The sequence below is a fragment of the Cnephaeus nilssonii genome (assembly GCF_951640355.1).
Source record: "Cnephaeus nilssonii genome assembly, chromosome: Y".
NCBI lineage: Eukaryota > Metazoa > Chordata > Mammalia > Chiroptera > Vespertilionidae > Cnephaeus > Cnephaeus nilssonii.
Genome location: NC_137096.1, coordinates 5,581,495 through 5,598,079, shown reverse-complemented (window position 1 = coordinate 5,598,079; position 16,585 = coordinate 5,581,495). Strand labels below are relative to the sequence as shown.

The 16,585-nt window shown below is 42.1% G+C and overlaps 1 protein-coding gene across 1 annotated transcript in view; it reads left to right on the top strand.

Moving 5' to 3' along the window:
• Positions 1–350: 350 nt before the first annotated feature.
• LOC307096504 (histone-lysine N-methyltransferase PRDM7-like) overlaps positions 351–16,585 on the top strand; it is a gene marked incomplete at both ends in the record, with an annotated part of 40,892 nt that continues 24,657 nt past the window's right edge. The window contains 9 exon segments of the mRNA XM_079766168.1: positions 351–513; positions 1,764–1,871; positions 2,388–2,437; positions 11,341–11,494; positions 12,084–12,185; positions 12,369–12,640; positions 13,043–13,110; positions 14,202–14,306; positions 14,308–14,395. Of these exon segments, the coding sequence (XP_079622294.1) occupies positions 351–513; positions 1,764–1,871; positions 2,388–2,437; positions 11,341–11,494; positions 12,084–12,185; positions 12,369–12,640; positions 13,043–13,110; positions 14,202–14,306; positions 14,308–14,395 (1,110 nt within the window).

Below are 16,585 nucleotides of genomic sequence, written 5' to 3'. Positions count from 1 at the left end.
GTTGGGTTGCCCCAGCAATTCCCACCTAGCTTGGATTTCACCCAACTGGGTTGCCTTAGCAAGCTGTATTCTGTTATTCTTGGACTTCCCTATGTTCTTTCCCTCCCATGGTCCTGCCCTAACTACCTGTCTCTCTTCTATCTCTTTACTTTAGATTTAAAATCCCCCCAGTAGTTTTCCTACCATACTTATAATTTCCTTTCTTCTGTTGAATCTTTGAACCCCATGGAACTAATTTTGTGTCTATGAACTATCTAGTCAGAATTACCGATTTACAGTTTCCTCCCAAATGTAATGCAGTATTCACCATATGCTATGGGTTATATAATTCTTGGTAAGGAAGGGCACAAATGGGTCTAGAAGAAGTCCGGGATCCTAAGTCCAATCGGGTGGAACACAGACTCAGGCGGCAGGAAGGCCACGTCCACCCTAAAGACCTGCCTGAGCTGGGGCTCCAGCCTCTGCGGTTCGGCTTCCTCACTAAAGCAGCTGGAAAGCAAGCCATGGAAACCTGTAAGCTCCGAGACATTGCTGAAGGCTGCTTGACAGACACTCTCAGAACCTGGAGCAGCCAATCACCGAGGGGTGGGGCAGTTCAGGGCGGGACCAGATACCAAGATTCTGCTCATGACTGACAGGAAGGCTCCACCCTGTGCCTAGCCCTTTCCGCTTCTTCTAACCGCCCATTGGCGGACCGGGCCCTGTGACCCCAACACTGATTGGTTGCTGACGCCTGACCTTTTCTATTGGCAGGAACCTCGCCTTCCCAAACCTCCCCTACCTCAGTGGCCTCACACCTCCTGAGGGTAGAAAGTGCGCTGGCTCAGAGAGGGCCCTCTCCCAGGGTAAGCAGCCTGGCCTCACAGCCGGAGACTGACAGGAAAACGGGAACGTGCAGTGTGAACCCCTTAGCCCGAGGCCTTCAAATTCCAGCGTAAGAGACCCTGAATGCCCTCTTCCTGAGAGGCACCCAATTCTGTCAGCCTCGAGGGACCCCAAGTCCGCTAACCGGGAGGATCTCAAGTGTCCTCGCCCGGATAAACACTAAATCCTCCAATGATTAGACCCCAGCACACCCTCAAGACCCCCATTTTCCTCAGCTCAGGACATGCCCAGAAATACCAAATTTTCCTCAACTCCGAGACCCTAAATGCCCCCATCCTGGGAACTCAACGTCCAGAAACCTGAAGCCCCTTAAGGAGAGACCTCAAGTCTCCTCACCCTCAGAAGTCCCAAATCCTCTCACTTGCGCACCCTAAATTTCCTCGGCCAGTAAGTCCCCAGATCCCGTCCAGAAGGCCCCCAGTCTGCGAGTGAGGTCTCTACCCTTTAGAGACTGCACCTCCTCCCTCCTATATTGTTCCAGAATTGCCGGTGGAATTCCCGAAACCCGGATATGTCACCGGCAGTTCCCCTCCCCCCACTAACTGTCATAGCGCCTCTGACCTCACCCTAGGACCACCCGGCCTCGCCCCTCAAGGTCTCTCAGACCCGCTGGCCCCGCTCCTCAGGGACCCTGAGAAATCCAGCCTCGCCCTTCAGGGACCCTCAGACAAGCAGACCCTAGGCTTCGCCTCTCAGAGCACCAATCTGGGGTGATTTTGATGCTTTGCATCATTGCAGGGCTGGTGCTGCCCATGGAGATCTCTCAGCGCCTTGTTCTAGACTTTTCCGTCTCATTCCATCCCATTGCACTGGCTCTGTGGTGTTTGTTCCTCCTTCAAGCTCTTCACTTTCAGGACAGATATTTTCTTTCTTTCCAGGTCTCAGAGCCCCTCGACCTGCTTTCATGAGCCATCGCAGGAGAACCACCAAAACTCAGGTGGAGGACACAGAGGACTCTGATGAAGAGTGGACTCCGAGGCAGCAAGGTGAGGGGGTGGAGGATGCAGAGGTACCCTGAAATGGACCTGAATTAAGTGGGACTGCATCTCAGGAGTTACCTAGGGAACAGTGTTTGCTTGGTCAGCAAACAAGGTACAGAACAGTGTGTTATAGTCAGGGGCTATTCATATAAAGTCATTTTTATTAAATTTTTTTAGTGAGAGAGAGAAAGAGAGAGGGAGAGGAAGAGAGAAACATCTATATATATATGCACATATATGTATATATATATATATATATATATATATATATATATATATATGTATATGTGTTGAACAGAGGGTGTAGTACAGATAGCTCATTATCAATTTTCTAACATTTTAAGAAAATTAGTTGATGATCCTTATGAACGTATAGACCTAATGGAACCTCAGCAAAAATTTTCCAATTATCCTTGGACTGTCCTTGGATTACTCTCTGATTCAGAAATCTGTTTTCCTAATAAGAATATCTGGATTTTTGAAACAATTACCAACCAAAACTGATTTCTCATTATCTTTTAGTTAAACCTTCTTGGGTCGCCTTCAGAGTGGAACAGAGTAAACATCAAAAGGTGAGTATTTCCAAAATCCTGTTGAAAATCTTCTTCCTAGATTCAAATGCAGGTAAGAGGAGGAAAATTCAGGGTGCATCCTAGGAACTGCTGCCTTCCTTCCTGATCTGTTCAACACAATGTCTGATATTATCTTAATAGTTAATAACAACCACAACAGTAGTAGTTACCACTTGTTTTATTTTCACAATGTTTCAGACTTTAAGAATTCTATATGAATAAACTCACTTATACCTTACCATACCCTATGAGGTAGGTAATATAACTATCACCATTTCTGATGTGGAAACTGAGGTTTCAGACATATATACATGTTTGATTATATGTCTGAGATCACAGTATCAATGCTAGGTCAGTTTAATCCATAGCTTCTTCTCTAAATCACTTACAAGCTCATTAAAACTTGGATAGTTTTATGAAGTTTACCCTGTCTTATCCATATATCATTACACCATTCACTGACTGATGATTCCAAATGCAGCTCTTTTCTGCTACGCTGCAGTGAGAGATGCACTAGAACCTTCTGACTCATGGAAGCTCACTGAGGTATAGGCAGTTTGTACAGTGGATGGTCCCGGATGAAGAAGGATATAGAATCCCCAACATCAGAGCCTCCTACTCTAATAAAACAAAGCATTCCCCATCCCTGAGGAGCTTCAGATTTGATTATTTAAACAATAAATTTAAAAAGTGACTTAAGGACTTCATAGAGATTACACACTATTCAATAGAAATGTATCCATCTGGAACTGATTTCAAATGCCCATTCCTGTGAGAAGTAAGACTTCTTTCTCTAAGCTGACTTGTATTGTTTGGAATCATTTGTTCAGCCTGCCTACTTCTGCATTGTGAGCTCTTTGAAAGGCTGATTCATACCTGATTTTCTCAGAAGCCCCAGACTGAATCCAGGTTCCCTGAAGGTCCCCTGAATGTATGCTGAATGAGTGGCTTCATATTTATACATTGAACTAGAAGTGAGTCAATGAAAAATGAAGATACTACTAATTTATATGTGATTTTCATTGTGGAGATAGATTAAGGTAACTAATAGTAGGACTGTAATCTCACATTCATACTGTATTAAATAGTTCATGAAATGCTTTAGTGAACATTATATTTCAAGTTCATTATAACTTTAAGAATTTGCATGATATAGGTCAGGAAATAGAAGAGAACTAGCTAGTAGAAAAACCTTATTCAAACAGAATTAGTGGGTGCCAGCTAATCAAATTACAAATATTCTCTCCAGAATATAGCAATTTGCAAATTTTAGCAAAATTTTATTGTCCAGATATGTTTCTGCCAACTATTTTTTTATTTCCCCCCCTACCTTACTAATGGGCACATGACTTTAAAGTTAATTTGCTAGTTTATTAGTTAGTTGAAAACAATAATTGCATACACTCTTGTGTCCTAAATGTAACTTTATAAAACCACTAGAGGCCTAGTGCATGAAAATTCATGCACTGGAGGGGGGTCCCTCAGCCCAGCCTGCCCCCTCTCATAGTCCGGGAGCCCGCAGGGGTGGGAGGTGACCCAGAGATCAGGGAAAGGCGATGCCCCCATCACACCTTTGCTGCTGCCACTGCCAGCAGTGCAAGCCTCGGCCGGCTCTGGACAACTGGGCAGCCATCATCTGAGGCTTGCCTGTGCCTTAGGTGTCTGCTGGGCAGCCACCATCTGAGGCTTACCTGTGCCTTGGGCTGGCTCTGGACAGCTGGGGGACTGAGGAGACTGGGGGACTTTGGAGGCAGGCACACAGAGAGGCTGGACCCACCTGGGGGTGGGCCAGGCCATGCCACCTGCCTGCTGCCCTGGCAGGGCTGAGGGGACTGAGCGCTGCCATCTTGTGGCTGTGGGCACTGCCATCTTTGAGGGTGTGGCAATCAATTAGTATATTCCCTCCTTATTATATAGGATTGAAAACACAATGTACTACTCTAATCTACAATAGAATGTCTGCTACTACAGGTAGCATATCTGAAATCTAAAGAAGACATTGTTTCACAAACTCTATTAATTTTTAAACTTATTTTTATAAATTTGATAGTATTCCAGATATCTCCATTTCTCCCACTTAGCGTCCATCCTCCCAGTACTCCCCATTTCCCCAGTTCTTCACTACCCTATTGCCCGTGTCCATGGTCTGTGCATATAAGTATAGTAGAGGACTGGTGTACAACATTCATGCACTGGGGAGGGAGCAGTCCTTCAGTCCCACCTGCAGCCTCTCACAGTTCAGAACCCCTTGGTGGACATCCCTCTTTAGTACTGACAGGGAGGCGGGAGAGGTTCCTGACATCACTGCTGCACTCATCAGCTGTGAGCCCGCTGGCAAGCCCCGCTTCTGTTTGAGCAGCACTTGCCCTGTGGGAACACACTGACCACCATGGGGCAGCTCCTGCATTGAGTATCTGACCCCTAGTGGTCAGTGCATGTCATAGCAACTGGTAGTTCTCTTTGGCTGGTCACATATAAATTCACATTAAATCACATATAAATTATATAGAATAGGTTCTTTGGTTCAAATTAAATCACATATAAATTATATAGAATAGGTTCTTTGGTTTATTTCTTCTTTACCCCCAACCCCCCATCATGGTAAGTCAGTCTGTTCCATGCCTCCCTACTTGGAGTCTTATTTTGTTTGTCAATTCATTTTGTTCATTCGATTTTACAAATAAGTGAGATAATGTGATATTTCTTTCTAAGATTGGCTTATTTCACTTAGCATACTATTTTCCTGGTCCATCTATGCTGTCACAAAGGGTAAGAGATCCCTCTCTTTTTACAGCTGTATAGTGTTCTGTGTAATTGTCCCACAGCTTTTTTATCCATTTATCTATTGATGGGCACTTGTGCTGTTTCCAAATATTAGCTGTTGTAAATAACATGGATATGAACATAGGGATAAATATATCCTTTCGGATTTTTGTTTTGGGGTTTTTAGGATATATTCCCAGAAGTGGGATTTCTGGGTCAAACAGAAGTTCCATTTTTAATTTTTTTGAGGAAATTCCACACTATTTTCCATAGTGGCTGTAGCAATCCACATTTCCAGAAGCAGTAAACTAGTGTTCCATTTTCTCCACATCCTTGCCAGCAGTTATTGTTTGTTAATTTTTTTGTGATAGCCATTTGAGGCTTGGTGTATGAATTTGTGTACCAGTAGGGTCCCTCGGCCTGGCCTGACTGCAGGATTAGGCTGAAACCTGCTCTGTGATATCCCCTGAGGGGTCCCAGATTGTGAGAGGGTGCAGGCAAGGTGGAGGGACCTCACCAGTGCACAATTGATTGGTACTGGGGAGAAACACAGGAGCTTGGTCAACAGAGGAGGGACCACGGGAGGGCTCCAGGGCATATCCGGCCTGTCTTCCTCAGTCCCAATCTGCCAGACCCCAGTAGCAAGCTAACCTAATGGTTGGAGTGTCTTCCCCTTGGTGTTCAGTGCATGTCATAGTGACTGGTTGACTGGTCAACTGTCTGCCCCCTGGTGATCAGTGCATTTCATAGTGTGCAGTTGAGAGGCCTTAACACATCACTAGAATATTACACTTTGGTTGGTTGACAGGACAACTGGATGACTTAGCATATTAAGCTTTTATTATATAGGATTCTGACAAGGTGTGAGATGATATCTCATTGTGATTTATTTTTCATTTCTCTGATGATTAGTGACTTTTATCATGTTTTCCATGTGTCTCTTAGTCATTTGTATATTTTTCAGGTCCTCTGCGCATTCTTTAATTGGACTCTTTCTCTTCCATTTGTTGAGTTGTATTAGTACTTTATATATTTTGGACATTAACCCCTTGCCAGATATATCATTGATAAATATGTTCTACCATTCAGTGGGTTTCCTTTTCAAGTTGATGGTGGTTCCTTTTGCTGTGCAGAAGCTTTTTATTTTGATGTAGTTCAATTTGTTTATTTTCTCCTTAGTTTCCTTTTCCCTCAGAGATGTATCTGTAAACTTATTGCAACGTGAGATGTCTGAGACTCTAGTGCCTATCTTTTCTTCTATGATTTTTTGTTTTCATACCTTACATTTAAGTGTTTTATCCACCTTGAATTTATTCTTGTGTATGGTGTAATTTGATGGTCTAGTTTCATTTTTCGTATGTATCTGCCCAGTTTTCCCAGCACTAGTTGTTGAAGAGACTGCCTTGACCCCATTGTGTGTTCTTAACTCCTTTGTCAAATATTAATTGACTGTCATGGTGTGTGTCAATTTCTGGAGTCTCTGTTCTGATCCTTTGAGTCTATATGCCTGTTCTTGTGCCAGTACCAGGCTCTCTTGATTACAGTGGCTTTATAGTATAACTTAATATCTGGCATTGTGATCCATCCTACTTCATTCTTCTTATTCATGATTGCTGCAGCTATTTGGGGTCTTTAATAAATTTTTGGAGTATTTATTCTAACTCTGTGAAGTATGCCATTGGTATTTTAATAGGGATTGAGTTGAATCTGTAGATTGCTTGGATAGTATAGACATTTTTATCATGCTAATTCTTCCAGTCTATTGAGATGGTATATGCTTCCATTTGTATCTTCTTTTATTTATTTATTTATTTTTGCAATGTCCTATCATTTTCCAAGAATGGTCTTTTAACGCCTTAGTTAAGTTGATTCCTAGGTATCATAATTTTTGTTGTTGTGACAAGGGTAAATGGGATTTCTTTTTTAGTTTCTCTTTGTGAGAATTCATTATTGGTGTATAAAAATGCCATCAATTTTTGGATATTAATTTTGTATTCTACAACCTGCCAAATTTACTTATTAAATCTAGCAATTACCTGGTAGAAGCTTTAGGGTGATCATTTTAATATATTGCTGGATGAGATTTGCTAAAATTTTGTAGAGGATTTTAGTATCTATGTTTATCAGGGACATTGGCCTATAATTTCCTTTTGTTTTAGTGTCTTTATCTGATTTTGGAAGTAGAATAATGCTGGTTTCATAAAAAGAGCTTGGATGCATTTCTTCATCTTTTATTTTTGGCATCACTTGAGGAAGATAGGTGTTAGTTCTTCTTTGAATATTTGTTAAAATTAATCTGCAAACCCATTTGGTCCAGGACTTTTGTTTGCTGTTTTCTTTTTTAATTTAATTCTTTATAAGTGATAGCTTTGCTGGCTGGAGTAATCTTGGTTGTAGGTCCTTGCTCTTCATCACTTTGGATATTTCTTGTCACTCCCTTCTGGCCTGCATAGTTTCTGTTGAGAAATCAGTTGACAGTCCTATGAGTGCTCCCTTGTAGATAACTAACTGCTTTTTTATTGGTGCTTTTAAGATTCTCTCTTTGTTTTTATCCCTTTGCATTTTAATTATTATGTGTCTTGGTATGGTCCTCTTTGGATTTCTCTTGTTTGGGAATCTCTGTGCGTCCTAGACTTGTAATTATTTTTTCAAATATGTTTTCAATATATTTATCACTCTCTTATTCTGGCTTTCCCATAATACAAATTTTGATATGCTTGAAGTTGTCCCAGAGGCATCTTACATTGTCTTCATATTGTGTGTGTGTGTGTGTGTGTGTGTGTGTGTGTGTGTGTGTGTGTCTGTGTGTTTCTCTCTTCTGATTGGGTGTTTTTGCTTCCTCATATCCTAAAGTCTTGATTTGCTATTTGTAATGCTCTACTGTTTCATCCCTATATATTATTCTTAATTTACCTTTTCTTTTTTTGAATTCTCATTAAAATCCTTGAAAGTCTCATTAGTCCTTTGAATGTCTCAAGAAGATTCTTGAGTAATCTTATAACCATGGTTTTGAACTCTATATTCCATAGTTTGCTTTCTTCCATTTCTTTCCTTTGTGACCTATTTATTTGACTCTGCATTTTGGCTACTTCCCCTGGTTTGTTTTTATGTATTGAGTAGAGCTGCTATATCTCCTAGAGTTGGTAAAGTAGTCTTGTGTAGTAGGTGTTCAATAGGGCCCAGTGGCTCAGACTCCCCAGTCACCTTAACTGGGCACTCTAAGTGGGCCCCTTGGTGGGTTGTGTGCATAGTCCTGTTGCAGTTGAGACTTTATTACTTTTTGTGTCACTGGGAGGAAGTGACCTCTAGCCCAATTGGCTGTGACTACAGTCAGAGAGCTTCTGTGCAGGAAACACCCCTATGGAGCAGGACTTGATTCACTGGGGCATTGGTGCTCACTAAGTTGGTCCCTTGAATGTGTCCCTTGTGGATATGTACAGTTGTAATGTGGTATATTCTGATCCTGACCACTGGGTACACTGGCTCTTGGGTCTCTAGGGGAGGTGAAAAGTATGTCACTGTCTGCAGCCACCCAGCAGGAGCTTACAGAGAGATCTGCAGATTCCTCCTATTTGTATCGAGTTTGGAAGTGCACAGGTGAGGTTCAGTTGTGAAGCAAGGCAGGCTGGTGCTAGTGCTGGGTCTTGGACCTTTTACTGACCGGTATGGGGCTCCTTGACTCAGCTGCACCTTGTTTAAGAGATTTTAACAAGGTCTGAAGCTGCAGAAAGACAGGTGATTCATATGCAAAAAAACATTGCTCACAGGTTAAGTGGAGTGACAAATTGGATGCCACAGGGTCACAAGGAATCAATAGAGCAGAACAAACACTGTGATTCAGGTTGATGGGATCTTAGATATGGTTGTCAGTCAGCCCTGTGATGTGGAGGTCCCAGCATAGAAACAATGACCCCTGGGAGCACCTCTCTCTGGGAGTACTCTGCCCCTGAGTTCCTGCCATGATGCCAGAAAATCCAGTTGCTCCTGGATCCCCCAGAGCCTTGTCATGGCACTGGAGCTCAGAGGAAGTGAGGCCTTTTAAGTTCACTTCATGAGCTGGCCTTTTGAAAGGAACAGATGGGCTCCAGCAGCCTCCATGTCACTCATCCACAGTCCCTGCAGTGTGTTACAGCCCGTGGTTACAGTGACATCTTTTCCCAGCTGCAGGAGCCTGGGTTGGGGATCTGGTGTGTGGCTTGTACCCCTTGTTCCACACTGGGGGACTCACAGGGATGATCTGCCTCCCCATTAAAAAAAGTGGTACATGGGGGTCCCTGTCCAGCTCATTCTGCCCTTCCACCCCCTTACCAGCCTCAATATGCTTTCTTCTTTAGTTCTATAGTCGTGGGACTTCTATTCAGCCAGCTTTCAGGTGGTTCTGGATGATGATTTTTCTGTATTTTAGTTGTAATTTTGATGTGGTTGTGGGATGTGGTGAGTACTGGCATTTACCTATGCTGTCATCAAATTTCTCCTAACCTTCGATTTTAATTGATAACCTCACTGGATACAGTAGTCTTGGATTTAGGTCCTTGCTTTTCATGCCACTGCCTTCTGTCCTGAAGTGTTTTTCTTGAAAGTCAGTTGACATTCTAATGGCAATTCTTTTGTATCTAATTTTCTCTTTCTCTCTTGCTGCGTTTAAGATTATTTTTTTGTCTCTATCATTTTCCATTTTGATTATGAAGTGTCTGGGTGTGGGTATCTTTGAGTTCATCTTGAATGAGATTCTCTGTGCCTCCTGAACCATACGATACTTTTCTTCTCCTTCACCTTCAGGTTGGGGAATTTTTCTGTCATTTCTTTAAACACGTTATCTGTTCCTTGCTATTTGCTGCCCCTTCTGGTATTTCTGCAATGCAGATGTGGGTTCATGTTGTCCTGGGACTCTCTTAAGCTATCTATCTGCTTTTCAATTCTTATTTCTATTTGTTGCTCTAATTGGGTATTTATTTCTACCTTGTCTTCCAAATCAATAATTCAGTCCTCTGCTTCATACAGTCTATCTTTAATCCCTCCTAGTCTGTCCTTCATAACAGATATATTATTCTTTATTTCTGTCTCGTTCTTGTTACTGGCCTCCATTTCACTTTTCATGCTGTTTTAATTTGCTCTAAGTTATTTAAGCATTTTTATAAACATTGATTTAAACTCTGTGTTTGATAGGCTGTATGGCTCCATCTCATTTATTTTTTCTGAGATTCCTTCTTTTCTCTCATTTTGGGTTGTCTCTTTCTCGACATTTTAGTTGTATCTTTGTATTTGCTTCTATGTATTAGATATAACTGCTATGCCTCCAAGTCTTCGTGAGGCTGCCTTATGTAGAAAGTGTCTTGAGAGGTGCAGTGGTGTAGTCTCTTTTTTCAACTGTGCTGGATGCTCTAGGAATGCCCCTTGCATGCACTGTTTGGGCTGTTGTAATTGGGACTTTATTGTTAATGTCTCATTTGTGGGAGACATCTCCCCTCCAACTTGCCAGTGAGGTACAATCCCAATATCTTCGTACCAGCTGTACTGTGGTCCGGGACTCCATGGCTCAAAGGTTGGGTCTGCCTTGAGTCTCACAACTTGGTTGACTCTGTTCTGAGCTATACTTCTTTCCCTCATGAAGCTGTTCCCACAGGTTCCACTTTGACTTTTGCTGAGGAGTCTGGGATTGTGTCTGCTGCAGGGAAACAAACTCCTATTTCATAAATATATTTTTATTGATTTTAAAGAGAGAGGGTGAGGGAGAGAAATATCAATGAGTGATAAAAACATTGATCAGTTGCCTCCTTCATGAGCCCCAATTGGAGATTGAACCTGTAAACCAGCCATGTGTCCTGACCGGGAATTGAACCAGCGATCCTTTGGTACATGGGGCAATGCTCAACCAACTGAGCCATACTAACCAGGATTCTGCCAACTATTTATTTCTTCCCAATATCCCTCACTCTCACTGTTCTAGAAAGGAAAGAGCCCTAAAGTATGGATTTACTACCCACAGTGGCCTGTTCTTTTCTGTCTAATATTTATACTATCCAGAAATTTTCAAGAACTGTTGAGCTATTAATAAAGCCATGCATGTGAAAATATATCATAAGTTCCAAAGGATTAAATAAATGCATGTTATTTTTTAATATGTAACTTTCACATCGAAGGCAACATCCAGAATGCCATTAAGTAATGAATTTATTTTGAAGGAATTGGCAGGAACAGAAAATTTGCTGACAAGTGGCTCAGAAAAGACCCAGAAACCAGTGTCTACTCATGGAGAAGCAAGTAACTCTGGACAGCACTTTAGACCAAAATTGGGTAAGAGAAAATAATGTGGAGATTTCAGTTCTACTAAGTCCTCTAGAAAGGCTGCTTAGTATGGCCTAGATATGTGGGGTGGACTTTGTGTAGGCCTGGATTGAAGCTGGACTAAGGTGAGAATAGAGTTAGCACTTGAACTCAGAGCAAATATAACAACCCCTTTGAGTTCCTGAATATTAATGTGTAATGTGAACAGAAAGATACTCTGCTTGCATATTGTTTGAAAGCATTAAATTAAATTTAAAACAAATGACACGTGCAACTTGTCAAATAAATCAATTTGTGATAACAGCAACAGTACATTCTTGTTGTTATATGCCCATGTCTTTACTCAATGCCTAACACATAATGTGCCCTCAATGCATATTTTATGAATGAGTAACTGTTGAGAGTTGAACCTGATAAGGGGAAAATCTAGAAACTAAAATTGAATTGGCCATTGGATGTCACTGTGGAGTCCTAGTCTCATAAAATGGAGGAATATACCAGAGTTTATTTGTTAGTGACAATTTGATGGGAGAAGATTGTATGTTTTCTGAAAAGACAGATCTCAAAACCTTTGTTAAACTTCTCTTTACCAATGTAGAACTCAGGGGAGAGGAGATGGAAGTGAAGGTGTATAGCCTACGAGAAAGAAAGGGCTGTGTGTACCAAGAGGTCAGCGAGCCCCAGGAAGATGACTACCTCTGTAAGTTGAACCTCACCAAGGGGAATGTTTTGTCTTGATGCAATAATTTCATCTGGTCATTGGTCCCCAAATCATTTTCTTTCTTTGAGGTTCAATGATGTGAGGGACTGGGCTCTTTTGGAAGCTCTTTATTTCCAACAACATACACTGCACCTTCCTTAATCTTGTTGCTCTTGCCTCCAGATTGTGAGAAATGTCAGAACTACTTCATAGACAGCTGTGCTGTGCATGGGCCCCCTACATTTGTAAAAGACAGTGCAGTGGACAAGGGGCATGCCAACCGCTCAGCCCTCACTCTGCCCCCTGGGTTGAGAATCAGACCATCAGGCATCCCTGCGGCTGGGCTTGGAGTGTGGAATGAGGAATGTGATCTGCCAGTGGACCTGCATTTTGGCCCTTATGAGGGCCAGATCACAGAAGATAAAGACACAGCCAGCAATGGATACTCCTGGCTGGTGAGAAGTTTACCTCTTCCCCTGTATCTGGCTTCCCATGTCCTTCCTGTGGCTTGGTGGGCCCCCACCTTCTACATATTAGGACATGGATGGGGTAATATGGTTATCTGTGTGCACTGAGCAGCCTTTGCATGAAGGATCATAGGTAAGTGGGAGCAAAGTATCATAGGTAAATTGGAGCAAAGTGGTATAGACTCCTCCCTTGTAGGGCTCCTGCTCTTAGTGGACAAATCGACTCAGACCTGTAGATGATGAGTAAGAAAAATATCCTGTGATCACCATTGGCAGCTGAATCCCCATGTAGGCTGAAAGAGATTTGAAGGCAGTAGAGTAAAATAATTCTTCTGCTACATCCACACAAAAAAAGAGAAAACGCCTTTAACTTATTTTCCTGAAATGTAGATCACCAAAGGGAGAAAGTGCTATGAGTATGTCGACGGAAAGGATACATCTCAGGCCAACTGGATGAGGTAAGGTCAATAGGCTTCTGGGTGCCAGAGAGGACACTCATGCCTCACAAGCACATATATCTTTCCTTCCCATCATGCCTCCCACAGTGGACTCCTCAGTCCTCTGTTCCTCTTTTTTCTCCATACAGTGATCTTTCACATCAAGAGACATTTAGAAAAAAAGGAGGTAAGAGTATAGCATATGTCCTCAAATACAAATCTCCAATTTGGGCACTGGGAAAACCTTGAGGACCCTGATTACACTTTATCTAATAATCATTAATTAAACACTTCATATGTTCCAATTTAGACAAAGGAATTCATTACTTAGATCACACAGCCCATGTCCTTATGGAGGGCTTATTGCAGATAGACATGAAAACAATGATTTCATAAATATCTAACTATAATTTTTCTATTTTTCAAGAAGTGCACAGGGCCTGGGTAGTCTTAAACCAAGGATATCTAAAACTGTGAGTGAAGCAAATCGTCCCAGCCTCAGTTCTAACTAGAACAGGGTTCTAAAGCCTGTAGAGTACTAGTGGTCATGGGCCCCTTTGTGAGGGGCTCTCTTTCATGAGGGGATACAGATTACGAATAAACTAGTATTGTTCTGTGTTATTTTGCTAAGACCAAGAGACCTCTGTGGGAAACTTGGAGAAACAAGTGAATGATGTCTAAAATAAGGTGTGAAGAGATTTCAGAAAGGACTCTCAAGAGAAGATAGACTTGGGCTGAGTATTGAATGATGTGAGCCAATCCAGAAGCAGAATCCAGATCAAGCACCAAGTGCTGTGGTATGGCACAGAACCTGCTTTAGAGCTTAAAGAAGGTAGAGGTCACCGGGTTTTATGGTGAAGTCTGGGATCAGGCTTTGGAAATGGTATTAGACAAGGTGAGCACTCCAAGTAAGCAGGACTTGGTAACAGGAATTCACATGACCTGTGACACAGGCTCAGACATTGAACAGAAGCTTCTCGAGGAGCATTTCGGGGAGTGGGTGACATCAGAGCTGAGGGCCTTGAGCATCAGTGAGGAGCTGGACATGGATATGACAGGTAGTAAGAACTCATCACTGTGGTTTTCTTTCCTTTCACCTGCCTCCATCCCAGGTATGTGAACTGTGCCCGGAATGATGAAGAGCAAAACCTGGTGGCCTTTCAATATCACAGGCAGATTTTCTACCGAACCTGCCGGGTCATTAAAGCGGGCTGTGAGCTGCTGGTCTGGTATGGGGAAGAATATGGCCAGGTGCTGGGCATCAAGTGGGGCAGCAAGTGGAAAAAAGATTTTGCAGTTGGGAGAGGTAGGCACCACTTTTCCTCAACAAGGAAAGAAATAATTCTTAGAAATTTTCATGGTCCAACTCTTAAGTAGTGGAGTCAAATCCACTCTAAAGTCAGTACAGTTTCAAATCAGATGCTTCATAAATTAGTGATTCATTACATAGGTATTTTATTCTTAGGGAAATATTAATATTTTAAATTTTTGTTCTAACTTTGAAAAGTATGTATTTATTGATTCGATTTATTATTTTTTTTGTATTATTGATTTTAGAGACAGATGAAGGGAGAAGGAGAGAGAGAAACATCAATCTTCTGCCTCCTGCAGGCCCCTGCAGGGGATCAAGCCTACAACCCAGGAATGTGCCCTAACCAGGAATCAAAGTGGCTAGTAACCTCTTGGTACTATGCTAAACCCACTGAGCTACACTGATTTTTGTTTTATTTTTTTAAATGCTTCATGCACAAAATATACAACATCATGTAGTGCTGAAAGGCTAGAAGCAAAAGAACAAGTTTTCAAGCACTTTCCATCTCTCTAAGCAATGCATTTTTTTCTGACCCTTCTAGCTCTTTATTCTTAACTTGCTCCATATTTCTAAGTGAAATGTGTAAACATGCATTCATTCATTATTTTGGTGACTTGTCATGTGAGTTCCTACTCTGTGCCACACAGGTTTCTGGGAGCTGTAATACAGATTAACAGGATGATCAGAATCACTGTTCTTGAGCAGCTGGTGGGTGAAGGAGGAAAACCCAGGCATACATGCATGCATGTGCATAAAATTACACAGTGATTAGTGATTTGGAGAAGACTGATCCAGGATAAGTGCCTAGGGATGAGTGTGAGGGGAGGGTTCAGTGAGTCAGATGGTCAGGGAAGGGCTCTCTCAGGATGTATCATTTACAAAAATACCTGTGTGTACAGGGTCTGGGGAGAGGAAACAGCTAGTGCAGGGAGGAAAAGAGGTGGGACATTGAGCTGGCTGAGGGCCACTCAGATCTCAGTCTTGGTACAGAGGACATGAACAGAGGTTAGTAGATGCCTTGCAGCCTGGAAAAAACAGTGCCTGTGATCCAAGCTGAGGTACTGGGGACTTTCCTGAGTGAGATGGGACAACTGAGAAGTTTTCAGCTGCAGAGTAGCATGTTCTCTGTTCTATAATTATGCTCTGTTAATTTTAATGCTCAGAGGTTGAGCATCAACCTATGAACCAGAAGGTCATTGTTTGATTCCCAGTCAAGGCACATGCCAGGGCTGGGGACTCAGTCCCCAGTGTGGCGCATGCAGGATGCAGTCAATGATTTTTTCTTATCATTGACATTTCTGTCTCTCTCTCCCTCTCCCTTCCTCTAAAGTCAATAAAAATATATTTAATGCCCTAGCTGGTTTGGATCAGTGGATAGAGTGTCAGCCTGCGGACTGAAGGGTCCCAGGTTCGATTCTGGTCAAGGGCACATGCCCGGGTTGTGGACTTGATTCCCAGTGGGGGGCATGCAGGAGGCAGCCAATCAATGATTCTCTCTCATCATTGATGTTTCTATCTCTCTTTCCCTCTCCCTTTCTCTCTGAAATCAATAAAAATATATTTAAATATATTTTAAATATATATATTTAAAACACATTTTTGGGGGAAATAAACTTCACTAGGGAATTCCCTCTGATATTACTTTATGTTCAAATGAGAGAGGATGGCAGTTGGATAGAGAGGGATGAGAGTCAGGAATGTAAGAAGAATCATGGTTAGTGAAACATTTTGAAACAGTATTTCCTATTGTATTTGAAATGGGCTAACACTGAATAAAATCAACTAGAAATACTTGGTATAAGGCTTGCAGAAGGACATGTCTTCATTTTATGATATGTGATAAATTGAGAGAGAAGCTATTTTAAAAATATATATATATATATATATTATTGATTTCAGAGAGAAAGGGAGAGGGAGAGAGAGATAGAAACATCAATGATGACAGAGAATCATTGATAAGCTGCCTCCTGCAGGCCCCCTACTGGGGATCTTGCCAGCAACTCAGGCATGTGCCCTTGGCCAGAATTGAACCTGGGACCCTTTATTCCACAGGCTGACGCTCTATCCACTGAGCAAAACTGGCTAGGGCAAGAAGCTATTTCTAATTGGGTCCTATGGTTTCTTTCTCTATCTGTCTGTCTCTCTCTTTTAATGTTTTTATTGATTGTAGAGAGATAAAGGGAG